Genomic DNA, 15,919 nt, shown 5'->3' on the forward strand with positions numbered 1-15,919 from the left:
GTTGAAATTTGCATTGCAATAGACTATGTGAAAATTATTATTTCTTAACTTTATGTATAAAACTATTTACATTCAATGAATTTCAACAATTAATTATAAGTTTAAAAAAGAGATGAAGAACAATTTAAATTTTTTTAAGGGAAAATAAATTTTTTTTGTTCATTAATTTATCCATTTCGGTTTTTGGTTTCAAAGTTTGATTTCGATACACGAACTTTTAATTCTCGATTATTTTGTTCTAATTTCTGACGTGATATCGGACAAGTCAGCATTTTTCAATGTTACATAATCATTTTTCGATTTTATATCATATTTTTTTGGTGCCATGTCAGCACTCCGACAAAATATAACTGAAAGTAAAAAAAAATTTACTAGTTCGAAAACCAAACTTTGAAAACTTAGTAGATCAAAATTTTAAATAGAGAAAGTCAATAAATTTGTTATTTTATCTTGTTTTAATATAACATTCTTCTCATGTTCTATATGTATAAGACCTCATAAAGAATACCCTAAATAATGATACATCAATTTGTGCAAGTGTGAAGGTTGACATTCCATTTTATGGTATGAATGAATATATTCCTACAAAATCTGCAACAAAATGCACCACTTTATTCAAGGAAATGGATAAAGGGATAAAGTTTCGGATAAATCGACAACTTGGCCAAGGGTTGACAAAAAATTTGAAGATGAGAATCTAAAAATGAAATTCAAAAATGTTGGCAATATAAATAGAGATCATGATTCCAATGAAAAAATTCATCACCATGAAATATATCTGCAGGCTTCAGGAAGAGAGGGTTTACATGAGGAAAAATACCCGAGTTTTGTTTAGTAGCCAAGAATGACTTGCCTGCTATCTCGTGAAAATGATATTCGAAATATTATATATATATATATATATATATATATATATATAGATAGATAGATAGAAGCATTCTTTTGAAGAGGATATTGCATGGTTTTGCAGGCGAGTCTGATTGGTTACTTGACGGGTCTTTCTTTTTCATGCTAGTCCTCTTCTTCCCTAAAAAAGAAGATATATCAAGAGGGAAAATGAATTTTGCCCCAATTTTTAAAACTGGTTGATATTTCTGTATAATATTGTGAATTTGATATGAGCGACTCGGGCTTGGTCATTTTTCTCTGTCTCATGGATAGAATGCGATCAGGTATTTGTTTTTACTTCAATGATATTTACATTATATATTTTATTAATCATACCCCGGTTTTACTTTTAATATTTTTAATACAAAAAACACTATTGCGTTAAGCGTGCATGTATAAACGTAGTACTGAGATGAATGACCACTAGAGAAGTTCTCGTCAAGCTGCTGACGTTTTGTCGCTTGATTTGGTTGGCTAGGTGAGTAGTAAAATAATGATGTCAGATCTTAACGGGTGATAATATTTCTTCTGAGAACAAGACTGATGGTAGAGTTATGATCAGGCTGATCTCTAAAGGATTTGAGACGACACTAGAAGATAGAAACGCATCTCTCCCGGCCTAGACTCATAGACCTAGCAGCTCGACCCTTTAAAACCTAAGTATGTGTACTTTGCGCTACCACATGTATAAGGAAATAAAGTTGCGCCTTGGCTAACAGCGATAGCTTTTGGCCTAGTGGTAAATGTTTGATCATAACAATTGGTATCAGAGCGATGTCATATGTTCAAATTTCCCAAGAAGCATTTCGCTTTGATTAACAGTAATAACTTTTGGTCTAGTGGTAAACGATTGATCTTAGCAATTGGTATCAGAGTGATGTCATAAGTTCAAGTCTCCCAAGAGGTATGTATATATACTTCTTGGGGGTGGAAATGTTGTGTTAAGCGTACATGAGTGAGAAAATGTAAGACTGATCTCTAAAGGATATGAGACAATACCAGCAGATAGACAAACACCTCCTCGGATCCATGTGCCTAACCGACCGACTCATTGACACCCAAATAGATATACTTTGCGCTGCGATAAATATAAAGAAATAAAGTTGCGTTTTAACTAACAACTGTAGTTTTTTACTTAGTGGTAAACCTTTGACCAAAACAAACACCATTAGTTACTCCTTTAGTCTTAAAATGGAAATGATATCTCAAATCTTTGAGAAATTTTATTTTAACAAAAAAATTAATTTAAAACAATTTTTGAGATTCATTCAAGAAAAACAAAAAAGAAAGGGAAAATCATAATAAAAAATAATAAAATACTTATTGGTTTTTTAGTATTTAAACAAAATCGAAACTTCAAAATTTTCATGTAAGGTGGCTTTCTTGTTTAATATTATATAAGCTAAAATCAAATTACTAGTTTAAGCAAAGATCTATATAAGATTAATAAACTAAAATCAAAACTAGTTTAAGAAAAAAATTATATCAATTAAAAAGATTATTTTAGTGAAACAATATCATAAATTTTAACTATCTATTGTAAATTTTAATTTTGATAAAGACACTTGATTATTATTTTTTATGATCAAAGTTAGTAATTGATTGTAGTTATCTATTTATAGTATATACCATTGGTGTTCCAATAATTTTAAAAAATAATTAAGGGGTACTTTTGTCAACTTCTAGTACTAAAATATAACTAAGGAGATTAGTAAAATATGGAATGTAAATAACATTATCTATGTTTCTTATAATAATAATATCCATTCTCTCAATTCAAAATTTTCTATTATTTTAAACAATAATACCAAAATGTCATTTCATATATTTAATTTTCATTCATTAAAAAAATCAAAAATAATTAGTCTCACAAGTAGATATGTAAATGAATCAAACTGTTTGTGAGCTATTCGAAACTCTATTCGATAAAAGCTCATTTAATGAAACTCGTTAAAATAAATAAACCAAGCTCAAACTTTATAATATTCAGCTCGCGAACGTGTTCGTTCGTAAGTTTTTGAGTCATCTCTTAGATGAAAAATTAATAATTTTGATATTTGATTTATTAATTTTGTACATTATTTATGAAATATATAGAAATATCTATTAAATTTATTTATTATAATAAATGTACAAATTTTAATAATAATGTTATATTTTTCTCTAAATATATAATTTATTTTTAATGATTCTAATGAAAATTAAAATATATAATTCATATTTATTAAGCTCGTTTAGGCTCGATAAAAGCTTGAATAAGCTCGTGAGCCATGAATATATTCGTTACATAAAGCTCGAGCTCGGCTCGATTATAAACGAGTCGAGCTCAAATATTCAATAATTCGGCTCAACTCGACTTGATCACTGTGGGGACCCGGACGCTAATCATGTTCTTAATCATCATTGGGACTAATTAATCAATTATAATAAACAGGGTATAAATTTTTTTTAAAAATAATGCGGAACGTAGTGACATAAAAACATATATACATCTCAGTACATAAAAGTACCAATTCTGTACCACATACATTTATTTAATTAAGGTTTAACAGCTAATATCAAGTGTCCAACCCTATCTCTAATCCAAGTCCGGAGCCGCCACTCTAATCACGATCTCTCTCTTTATCTCCATGACCCTGAACCTGTCCCACCTGTTGTCATGTACACATACAGACAAGACAACAACCGGATAATTCCGGTGAGAATATAATCCCAGTATAAATCAACGAAACATGCAATCATATAAACAAATATAAAGCATGTAACAGGTAACAGCAATATGTATCAAAATCTGAAACATAACTAATATCAAACTGTCGACAATACTCGTAGCTACACAATTTAGACTATACTCAATCCTAGTCTAGGGATCCCGGTTTTCAGAAGTTGGCATTCCTATATCGACCAACAGTAATAGAAAAGACTCCAGTTCTATCCACGTCGATAAGGTATCGATCACCAGAAATAGAAAAATGTCTGATTCTATCCACACTGATATGGTATCGATCACCAGTAATAGAAGAAACTCTAATTCTATCCACACCGATATAATATCGATCACCAGTAATAGAAGAAGCTCTAATTCTATCCACACCGATACGACATCGATCAACAGTAATAGAAGAAACCCAAATTCTATCCACATCGATAGCCAATCATCCGGTGACAGACTTTGGCACTATCGCCAATACACTATCTTGTGACATCGTGCAATGTGCCCGTGGCGATCCCGCCACTATCAGGCACTTCTGTCACAAGATTACTCGTCTAATACCTGCTATCTATAAATCAAGAGAACAAGTACCTCAATCAAATCAATGCAAATATCGATGCAATAAAGTAAAGTATGTGATTTAGGGAAACTCAAGTCTAAACCGACTCAAGTCGATCTCCCAATACCACATTGACTTATACCTTTCGTTTGTAGTTTCGGTCAGGAATTCAAACTCTGTCAATCCCTCGATGTCCAGTTGTAGCCTGCGTTGATATGAACACAATACTGCAGTCAGATTCAAAATCAGACGGACGGATTTTTCACAAAAGGCGTAAGGATTTTTCACAACTTTCCCCTGACCCTTTCTCGGTTTTCTTCTGAAGAAACGAATTGCATTGTGTGTGTGTATATATATATATATATATATATATATATATATATACGTAACATGCATCAAGGCAAATGGCGAACTCTACGCGCAACACGTCTCGCGCATATGCGCGACCCTTCTCGGCGCATATGCGCGAGACAGTATGTCTCGGCGCGAGTCTTTCCAGCCGCTCGCGCATATGCGCGCCTCAATTCCGCGCATATGCGCGAGGCCCTCTGGTCTCGACCTGTGCAGCTCGCGCATATGCGCGCCCTCATGTCGCGCATATGCGCGAGGTCTTCTGCCCATTTGGCGCATGGGCGCGCACCACGTCGCGCACGTGCGCGAGAGGCACTGTCCTCGCACATAAATTATCACACGCTACTTCAAATCGTGTCTCGGTTAATCCTTTCATAATCATATCATATTATAAATCAATAATTACAGATTACTAGGATTAAATTTCCGGGCATTACAATCACAACATCCACGCACGAAAATTTTTGTGGTGATATCCGACGTTTGTTGTGAAACAAGTAAACATTAATGGTTGAATATTTAATTTTTTTAAAATTATTTGCATTGATTGATGTATATTTCAATCTACCACCTAAAAATTCTTGAGAATTAATATGATTTCGACGTAAAATAGTATAATGATTTCTGGGATTTATGGTTACATTATTTTATTTGAAAGATTGTCTTCGGCATTTTTCAGGAAAATTGTACATTTCGTCCTTATTGAGAGCCCGATTGGTTAAATAAGCTCATGGATTAAAGCATTTTTTTAAAAAATTATTTTCTTAAAATTGTAGTGTTTGGTTACAAAATTTGTTTTAAAAAAATCACTTAAAAAGGTATTTATTTAGAAGCTGAAATTTATGGCTTTTTAGTTTTTACTTCTAATTCTTTTTAAAAATTTAAAACAATCGTATTTTTTAGCATATATCCAACCGATAAAACCGTTTTTGTTTTTTTTAATAAAAACACTTACGAAATTGGATTTATTAAAATGTTTTTTAAGGTACTATATAGCTTTAGAAGGAAAAAAATTATTTTTTAGTGTATTGGTGGTACAATAAAAAAAAAAAAATTGTGAGGAATGATACGATAAAGTTGAACAAATGTTTTCAGCAAAAATATTATTATTTTTATAAATTTAGAAAAAAATAATTTTGGATGGAAACAATTATTATATTTTAAACTTGTCTGTTCATCAATATTAACATGACAAAAACTTGTCTGAGACAGTCTCACGGGTCATATTTTGTGAGACGGATCTCTTATTTGGGTCATCAATGAAAATGTATTACTTTTTAAGATAAAAGTATTATTTTTTATAGTGAATATCAGTAGGGTTGACCCGTCTCACAGATAAATATTCGTGAAACTGTCTCACAAGAAACCTACTCTATTAACGTTATGCAAATTTGAACATTTTTTGGTGATATACAATGGTGTCTTGACTATACTATTTGGTGATTGAATGCCACTTAAACTCGAGATGGAAGTTCTTGGCTATCTTCTCAGTGGTCGACGTCTCCTTATGACGAGACGGGTAGATTCACTAGAACTGAACTTGCTGCTGGTTATGCATTTGTTGCAGCATATGGCTGTAAGTCTTCCCAACCATTTCGCTGATCATAGCTCTTTCTTTTTGTTTCTGTCAAGATTCAACATCAGAACAAAATCTTACTTTTAAAGTCTCCATCGCCATACAAAATGTTTATGAATAACTTGCATATAAAGTGTACAACAATCTACCAATGAGGACATCAAATTTAGCTATGCTTCATATTATATAAGGAGAAACTTCACAATGATGGAAGAGAGACAATTTTGGGTGATGACGACTGAGGACGACGATGAGGAGAGCTTCATGTAGCCTAACCATGACGATGTGGATTTCCAATTTTCTATTGATACAAGGGATCTTATACATGGACAATGCCTTTTACGTGACTTGGCGTTGCGCTTGCGGACCAATAACATGGTAGATTATAGTTTTCTAGCACCTTGATAATGATCGTTGGGGCAACAACATTAATCGCATATTGTTAGCTCCTTATGAAGTGTGTTGTATGCATGGTTTGCTGAAACTTCCGGCTGTTCCGAAACGGGAACGAGACTCACCTTGACGAAGTTCCGGGGTGTGAACGCTGATGCTTTTGGGACGGCGTTACATAGATATAAAACGTCGTGTTATCAGTGTAACGATATGGATCGACGAAACGGCATGAAACGGAACGGTAAAAAGAAAAAAAATGGAATACATGAGCAAAGTATTCTGGAATTGTTTTGGGCATCGAGAATTTGGAGACTGTCATCGGCGTGATGAAGCGTTATCAAATCCACATTCATTATACCACTCCGACTCGTTTCGTTTCCCCGATTCAATCAATATCCTTGTGGACAATACGACACTGATTTATATCCATGACCACATGGTGAAGATCGATTTTCTCACTTAAATTTCGAGGGAGAATATACTGATGATTTATTTCCCGCATGTCACTCTTCTTGTATTAGTCTCGATGGTATGGCATTTGTAGGTATTTTTCTATATTAATATTTTCATATAGTTATATGTCAATATATCATTTTTCAATCCATTTATATTTCAGTTATTATTGTCATTTTATTATCATTGATCTCATATACATTGTGAAAACCTACACATGCAACCCTAATTTAAGATAGACCACTAAAATTTTGGTGTACATATTTTAGATGATAATATTTTGTAATATTTTGGAAATACAATCTTTAATTAAATGGTATTAGTTTATGCATGAACATGCATCTTTTCGAATTTGTGGGATATATTGCACGCTTGGGACCCAAGGCTAAAAGAATTAAGGCATGAATATTGCTAGAAATTTTCGAAAATCCTACTAGATTACATGCCTAATGATTGAGATGGATAGATACAAGGTGAATTGGAAACAAATCATCAAACTTTTGCACAAAAATCCTTACACACAGCCACCATATTTTCGAACCAATTAGGGGCAAGAGATTAAGGAATAAATCCAACATTTCGGGTAGCTAAATAACTCAGTTTTGGGAGGGGATTTTGGAGCCAAAAACGTGAGATTTGAGGCCAAATATGGACATGATTTGACTTTTTTGTTTAGCCTCCTCCCCTCATCTATAAATAGGTCATTACCCTCATTCCACAACACACCACCAATTTCGAAATACTAGCTGCAAATATACGAAATTCCAACAGCATTCCGCCAAAACTCTGCTCAAAAATCGTCCCAAAGTTAGGCAATAAAGTGAGCCGAAGTGCCGCCAAAGTAATGAACGATGAGTGATCCAAGCCAAGCAATCATGCACCCACGTTTTAGCACTCAAAAACCAAGGTAAGTGGGCTTGTTTTAAAGTTGAAATTTCGAATTTATGCATATGTTGTTTTTCGAAAATTCGTCGAGTACAATTATTCTGTTACTCCTTTCATGTGTTGATTGTCATACGGATTTTGAGCACTTGTGATGAATCGACTGTATATGAGTGGTAATCCCAACCATGACATGACCCTTACGCGGTGTGGATGTAACCGCTATATGGCCTCACCTCCTTATAGGAGTAAAAATTAGGGACTGATATCAGTAAACCATAGAAAGTAGATGAATCTCAATGCTTGGTAAATGTTATGCATGTGATACGAATGTTGTTATGCAAGTCATATGTTTTCGAAATTTTATGCATGTTGTTATATAGTGCTCGAACGTCCCTCACTTGCTGAGTATCTCCCAAAATACTCACCCCTTTAACAATCTTTTCCCAGATAAGCCTGAGGAAGAACTCGAGGAGGAAGAGTCGGACCAGTTTTCGGGCTAGGTGAAATTTGAGACTTCAATATTATAGATTAAATTTGAACTTTTACTTCAGTATTAAATTTTCCGCAATTAAACTCTGTCGTTTTGATTTTTGAGTTGTAAAACACATTGTTATCTATTCGATATTATGATATAAACTGGTTTTCGATTTACACTGTGCTACAAGACTTGTTGTTTTCGATTGTGTGATTGCTAAACAACGCCGGTGTCAACCCTGAGTTTTGGGGTATGACATTTAGTGGTATCAGAGCCACCGGGTTCATAATCAGGTTGGGGAAAAATGAGAAAAAAGTTTACAAATAAATTTCGGTGGATTATTTGATAAAGGCAGATGCTATCCCCTCCGAAAAGGCCTCCGAAACGTCGTTTTTGCAGTTTTATGAGATATTCGTAGACCCTATAACTTCTCAAAGAAAATTCCGAATTCGATTCCGTCGATTGTTCTGGAATCCTCTCGACATATGCTTCAAAGCTATGTGTCAATTTCCAAACTTTTCATTTTTGTAAAAAAAATATTTATATACTTTTCGAAAAGTTGCATGTATAGTGCATATTGTCCCTTGTTCTATATTGTCTCTTTCCGATTCTGAGCGTTTCCATTTTTGATTTCAGGAAATGGCTTCACCGACTCCCCTACGATTCCGCACTCGTGCCCAGGCTGCTATTCATATGAAGCAGCTTGCCCTTGATTACCAGTCGTGCCAGATGAAGCGACTTAGAGCCAGACTAGGCGAGAGGAGACGAAAGATTGAGACCCTAGCCACAGAAAAGGAGGAAATACGGGTCCAGCTCAACAAGGCGATCTATCAGTGAGAGCTGGTGAGAGGAGACAACATGTACTTGAGGAAAGTCATAGAGCAGAGTCTGTATCGAGAGGGAAGACTACGAGAAGGTATCGAGCGGTACCGAAAGGAGCTGGATGAAGAGAGGCAACAAAATGCTAGGGGTAAGAAAAGACTGGAGAATTCATGTGAGGCTATGAGCAGCCTTGTGAATGTGACCCACCGTCTGACACAGCAGGTTGAGACTCTAAAGATCCAGGTCAAGCAGAAGAAGACGGAGCGTGAGCAGCACCAATAGCATGCCAGCGATCTGTTGGACGAGGCGGATGCAGAGATACAGGAGTTGAAGGCGCAAGTGGCACAACTTACTGGAAAAAATGCCCAACTCACACAGATGATAGAGCTATTTAACGAAGACGAGCCGGAACAGGAGCCAGAAGAGGAAGAGCCCGTAAGAGATAGAGGCAGATCCCATAGGAGCAGTGGATGGTGAAGAGATAGTAGACTAGAGTGTCCTAGTGACCTTTCTTTTATTACTAGGAGTTTATTTTTTCATGTTGCTATGTTATTTCATTTAGTACGATTCGTTTTTTTGTTTTTAATTCAGTTGTTTATCTATATTTGAAGAAATCAATAAAATAATATTTATTTATCCATTGATTTCAGTTGTTTCCAGCATAACTTATTCATTCAGTCATGTCGTTATACACAACAAATTCTTAGAAACGTTTCAACTGTAGGAAATGGCCGGTAGACCCCCGAGACAAAACCGCAACCCCCGCTAGGCGAACAACAACAACGCCAACGAAGAAGATAATGGACCACCGTCGGGGTTCAGTCTTAACCAGGCAGACTTGATGGACATAGCCATGATCGTGGCAACAACACTTCAAGGGCTAGTGAACCCAAACGCCAATCAGCCACCTCTACCTCCACCACAGCAAGTAATCATGTTTCACTACGAATCACTTCGCAAGGACAGGCGTCCAACCTTCAGTGGAGCTGCCGACCCTGAAGTTAGCCAGAGCTGGCTGAAAAGTGTGGAGACTCAGCTGCGACTATTGGAAGTTCCCGAGGCACTGAAAGTGGACGTGATTGTACCCTTCCTGGAGGATAAAGCACGCAAGTGGTGGGAAGAAATCTCGTCAGCCATGACAGTGGTGGGACCAATCACATGGCAGCATTTTCGAGAAGCTTTTTTGAAACAGTATTATCTAGCCGAGTCAGGCTGCAGAAACTAAGTGAGTTTGAAAATTTCATTCAAGCTCCGGATATGTCAGTTGTGGAATACACCTCCCAGTTCAATGCTCTTGGATCTTATGCTCCGACAATCATGGCGGACGAAGTTTTGAAATTGCACCGCTTTAAAAAGGGGTTGAACAACAGGATCCAATCAGCTCTAGCAGTCTACCAACCTGCCAACTTTTCAGACCTAATGGGCGCGGCTATTCGAGCCGAAGGTGATATTCGTCACACGAATTCAAAACTACTGCATACAATTCATTGCCACTACTAAGTCTTATCCATTTTAAAACATGTGACAAATCAAGATTACCAACAATCAAGCTTACCATATAAAACTTTTCACAGCACTCACATCCGTAAAGATTAGACACGATAGTAAAACTTAAATCATATTCCTTAATATCACATTGGTAACCCTGTCTCCAAACTTTTCAAAACAAAACAACCAAAATTATGGTAAAGAAGCAAGTCATACATCATGGTCGTTTTGTTGGCAACTAACCTTACCACATCTCGATTGCTTCTTAATTCAAATGGGTCAAAAATAGATGGCATTCTCCCACCATCAACACTTGCTTGCCTCCCCATCATGACGCCTCCAGAATCCTACAAAGAAGAACTAACAATGCTCGAGATTGAACCAGCTATATCATCACAATGAGAATAAATTTTTTTGTACAAATTTATTTTAAGGGGTTTATGCAAAAACAAGTAATTCTCGATCTCACCATTTTTTGCCAGCAATTCATTTTTCTTTTCTTTTTTTTTTTGACCTCTTTTTCTTTGATCTCAGTTTTTTCATCAAAATTTTTTATTTCTATGGTCATCTAACTTTTTTGCTCACTCTTTCTTTCAGTCATTTTAAATTCTTTTTCGCTCACTTCAAGAGATTTAAATTGACCTTCAAGAACCACATTTGGATTCAATTGTAAAATAGATACACATTTTTTTCTCAAGACACATTCATAATCCAAAATTGCACCATGTCTACTCTCTTCCTCATAATAGACAACTTAGGCACTTCTTCCATACCTAAGAATTCATTCTCCACATATCATCATTCAACGACATTCGAATCATCGCCTAGTGGACTAGCATCATCAATAACTACAATCTCAACTTCAAATTTAGGCTCAACTACAAGCTCAATCTCAAAAGTACCAGAAATTGACGTTTTAGTCGTACCTTGATAGTCATTCTTAGGAACTACATGTTTTGACTCAATCATTGTCCTATCCACGATTTTCTCCTTCTTGTTGGACCGCCAGGTGGATGCCAATGAATCCTCATACAAGCCACATTTATGTTTTCTATCAACTCCCCTATCGTAGTGATTAGGAACAAATTGCTTCCTCGTTGCTCTTTTCATTTCATCCCACTTTCCTATAGGGTCCTCATTGAATCTCTTCCTATCCCGCACTAACTTAACCCACCAAGTAATAGCATAGTCTGTAAACTCGCTACAAGCTCGTCTTACCTTCATTGTTTCCATATAATCCCGGCTCTCAAATACACATTCCATCCTCCCCTCCCACTCAAGGTATGCATTTGGATCGGCTCCCCCACTGAAAAATGGAACTATCATCTTTGTGCCACTCAGTCTATGCTCTCCCTGACTTCTACATTTAGGACTCTCACCACGTTGCCTATCATCATCCCGACTCAAGTACGACACTCTATTCAGATCAACTCCTCTTGTTATCATATCCCCACAAACTTTCCTATAACATAAAGGCTTAAATTCCTCCTCATCTTCGCCTCTACCCACATTCTTAAGCTTAGACCTACTCCCACTAGTACTAACCTCAAGCCTACCCACTCTCTCGCATAATGGCACCAACTCGGCCCTCATCATCCTTATGATATCATCTAACAACGACTCAATTTGGACGTTGAAAATATTTGTTTCGAGTCATCTCCTACCTCCTTCTCCATTTTTCTTTCGGACATTGTACCTGCAAGAAACGTTAGTAAAATAAATAAATAAAAATTCGTCACCAGAATTCTTACGGTCACTCCAAAGAAAATTTACTCGACTCTTTTTTTTTTCCGAATTCAAATACTCACCAGTTACTTTAAAGAAATAACGCTCGCACTCAAGTATTTTAACTAGAATTTTAGAGTTCTCTCGAAGGTGCGCTCAAGCTTTATATTTGTATATATCAAACCTTCATATTCAACTCATAGACACTGGTAACTATCTTGCTTGGATTGTGCAATGCCAAGAAATTTGAAATAATTTTTTTTTTTGTGAGAGACACTTGAATATGGCTTAAAATAAAGACAATAACAAAATTTAATGCTAAATAATAACACAAACTTTTCGCTTTTTTTTTTGGATTTTCACAAGAGGGATTTTGCAACTCGAAAAACGAAGAATAACTCACAAAATTTCGAGAATCACAAGATTCACGAAACGACGAGAAATAGTAGAATCACGTAGATTTAAAAACAAAACGATAGAACAACGCAGACCTGATAATTAAAAACGAGATACTTACTTGAATCAAACAAAACCAAAAGCTCTGATACCAATTAATGCGATTCTTCAAACACGAAAAGCAAAAGCACTCAAAAACGGAGTCACACCCTCGATTCGATGAAATAAACAAAGTGGGGTTGTCCCGATCTTTTTGAAAAAATTAAAAGTTTGTGATTTTCACCTCTAAGCTACGAAAAATTTAGCAACAAATATTCACGAAGATAAACAACTTTTATCAAACGAACTTTCAAAGAACTCGTCTTTGACAATCCGAGTGAAGAACAATCGACAAACACCACAAAAATTAAATCTTTGTTAAGTTTGATTTTGTATGTACAAAGCAAAGCTTCGAAAATTTTGAGAGAACTTACAAAAGTGTATCCAATCTTCAATTATTTGTTCAATAATGTTTTACAATCTTTTTATATGGAAAAATACGACAAAAATCGTGATCTAGGGTTTTCAACTTCAAACCTGCACTGCAGCGCGCTAGGGCGGCTTGTTTCAGCCGCTGAGGCGCAAGACGCGCTGAGGCTGGATTATTACCCACTAGGGCACGTTGCCCTCGGCCCTGGCGCATCTTGGCTACCTCCCAGGGTCATTTTGCACTCAAATGATTTGTTGCTCGATACGTCTTCATGAGAAGTTTCATTGAACTCCTTCAAGCGTTTTCGAATGCGCTTGATTATTCATTTTTAATCATCATCATGCTTGTACAATCGAGACAACACACCTGTATCTATCTCTCTCCAAGATTTAACACGTCAAGTCCGGTCAGATTCGTAATTGTAATATCCTATCTCACATTGGAATGCTAGGACAATGTGCATGGGTTTATAAGGGTGAAGAATTGGCTATTTTAGGAGTTTGATTAGTTATTTTCTCAAAACGAAGACGGATGTGAAATTGCACGGGCCAAACCCAATGAGCACAAGAAGCCATTGGTCGTGGGGCCTGACATAATAAAACAAGAAAAATAGCACTCTTTTCTTAGTAAGGAAATTAAATAACAACAAATAAATTATTGGTTAAATTACTAATACTCAAATTTTTGCGAACAAATATTAGCTATGCCACAAATTTATGACCAACCATGCATTGAGAATTTTCAAACATTTTCACTTAGCAAAATATTTGCAGCTGTTCCTCCTCCGTAGGAACAGCATATTCCTCCACAACAATTTGACCCACAAATATTCCTTCGATCTCTCATCAGATGAGATTCTAAATAGTCTCGAAAAATTCTCACGAACTTGGCTATATCGTTTTCGCGATTATTCAAGAACATAAAAAATATATTTTTGGTGAAATATACATTTAGTTGTTTTCATTTGCTTGCATTCCCCATGTGTTATGTTCTTTGCCCCTAAATTTTTTTGTACCGAATAGGTCGGCGTGCATGCTCTAAACTTCATGTGTACGTAATAATGGGGTGTGGTGTTTCGCGGATTGATGGTAATGGGCTAGCGATTCCGGTCAAGCTCCAGCCACTCTTCCTTAGCCGGTTAGAGGAGATCTCAAAAAGTAGGCATGGTCGTCCCCTCAAAGATCCCACACCTTCGAAGAAAGAGTTGCTCTTGCATGAAAAGGACGACGACGATGACGATATCTTGAAAACCGCACCCTCATCTCCTAAGGATACCGTCTCCGATGGCACAAAGAGCGAGGACACGAAGAGAATAGGGCACGGAACCGAGGCTGGCGTCATCGCGAGCCTAGGTAAAAAAGATGGCAATGAACATGAGGTGAGTAGAGAATGTAGCACGAAAGGAAATTGCAAAGATGTCATGAAAGAGAGAATGGTAGAAAACATGGAAGCTAAGGAGAAGGATAGGCTAGACAACATGTTGACAGATACCGAAAACGAGGATGACCATGATGACGATGAGAGAATGATCGGCCAGGAGATCGACGATGATGCCTTTCTGGGTTCACCGAGTTTTCGAGTATATTTCAATGAAAACGAAGAAGACGACCACCATGATAGTGGTGAGAAACCATATCCATCTCATATGAGTTGTATCTAATATTGTTTGATATATAAGAATTTTGATTTTGCTTAGTATTTTTTTATCATAAATCCAGGGAACCATGATGTCTTGAAGGATACAACTTCAAATGACGATACACCTTCATCAAAGGTATATTTATGACAATTAGAATCGCAGAAATCTTATTTAATGAACAAATTAATCTCTACATTTACACCATTTTTTCAAATATCAATAATCCATAGTCTTCGGCAAGCAGGAATCATCTGAAAAGCAAAAGGCCAAGAGAGGAAAGAAAAGGAGGAGCTTTAAGTTGCCTAAAGGAGGACAAGTCAAGAATCTATTGAATGTTAAATCATGCTACATGCCATCTCACTCCGCTCCCCACGACCGCGCCCATCTTCTCCTGGCGCCAAAGGCGACTACTTGAACCTTACTGGATCGCGCGAGGCCAGTCAGGGGCGGAGCCATGATTTCGTACGAGGGATACTAGACGGGGTTGGTCTGAAACGAATCAGTGGACTTCGATGACCAATTTTTTTCTTTTATTTCGGTTCGCTATGTTGATCCACCTCCGAGCCTAACGCGAAAAAGGTGGTATAAGAATTGTTGAACAGATCACAGCAGAAATTACTAAACATTGCCTTTGTAGCCTATGCTTTTGGGTACTTTAGCTCTTTTCTTGTGATATAAATAGTGCATTTTCTTACATCGATGCACGCATTGTGTGCTTGTATAATATTATTTATAATTCATTTGATTAATATTTAAATAAGGATCAAAATATAATTATAAGAAATAATGAGGGAGGACACCGTAATTTTTACATTTTATTAATATATATAATTATTAAAACAGACCATGATATCAAAGTTAGTTACTCTAAATATCTCAAACTTAATAAAATAGTATAGATGTTTTATTTCTTTTATCATTTTTCTCAAATATACAATATAATTTCTATATTTAGTAGCATTTTTTTACCTAATATATTCATATTAAATAAATTTTAGGAAACATGCAAATATTTTTTTAATGAATTAAGTAACAATAAAATAAAAAGTTTATTTACATCAATTTAATATTATTCATTTTTCATCAA

At 35.9% G+C, this 15,919-nt stretch overlaps 1 protein-coding gene across 2 annotated transcripts; it reads left to right on the top strand.

Moving 5' to 3' along the window:
• Positions 1-777: 777 nt before the first annotated feature.
• Positions 778-15,519, top strand: LOC142539060 (uncharacterized). Of its 2 annotated transcripts, none has more exons than XM_075644354.1 (4): positions 778-1,172; positions 14,216-14,815; positions 14,912-14,967; positions 15,077-15,519. In XM_075644354.1, the coding sequence occupies exons 1-4, from the start codon at positions 1,118-1,120 to the stop codon at positions 15,245-15,247; spliced, it is 882 nt and encodes a 293-aa protein (XP_075500469.1). In that variant the 5' UTR covers positions 778-1,117; the 3' UTR covers positions 15,248-15,519. The 2 variants fall into 2 exon arrangements, with proteins under 2 accessions (XP_075500469.1, XP_075500470.1); XM_075644355.1 differs by lacking the exon at positions 778-1,172 and adding an exon at positions 13,937-14,130.
• The last annotated feature ends 400 nt before the right edge of the window (positions 15,520-15,919 follow it).

This window comes from Primulina tabacum, chromosome 3 (assembly GCF_025594145.1).
Source record: "Primulina tabacum isolate GXHZ01 chromosome 3, ASM2559414v2, whole genome shotgun sequence".
Classification (NCBI taxonomy): domain Eukaryota; kingdom Viridiplantae; phylum Streptophyta; class Magnoliopsida; order Lamiales; family Gesneriaceae; genus Primulina; species Primulina tabacum.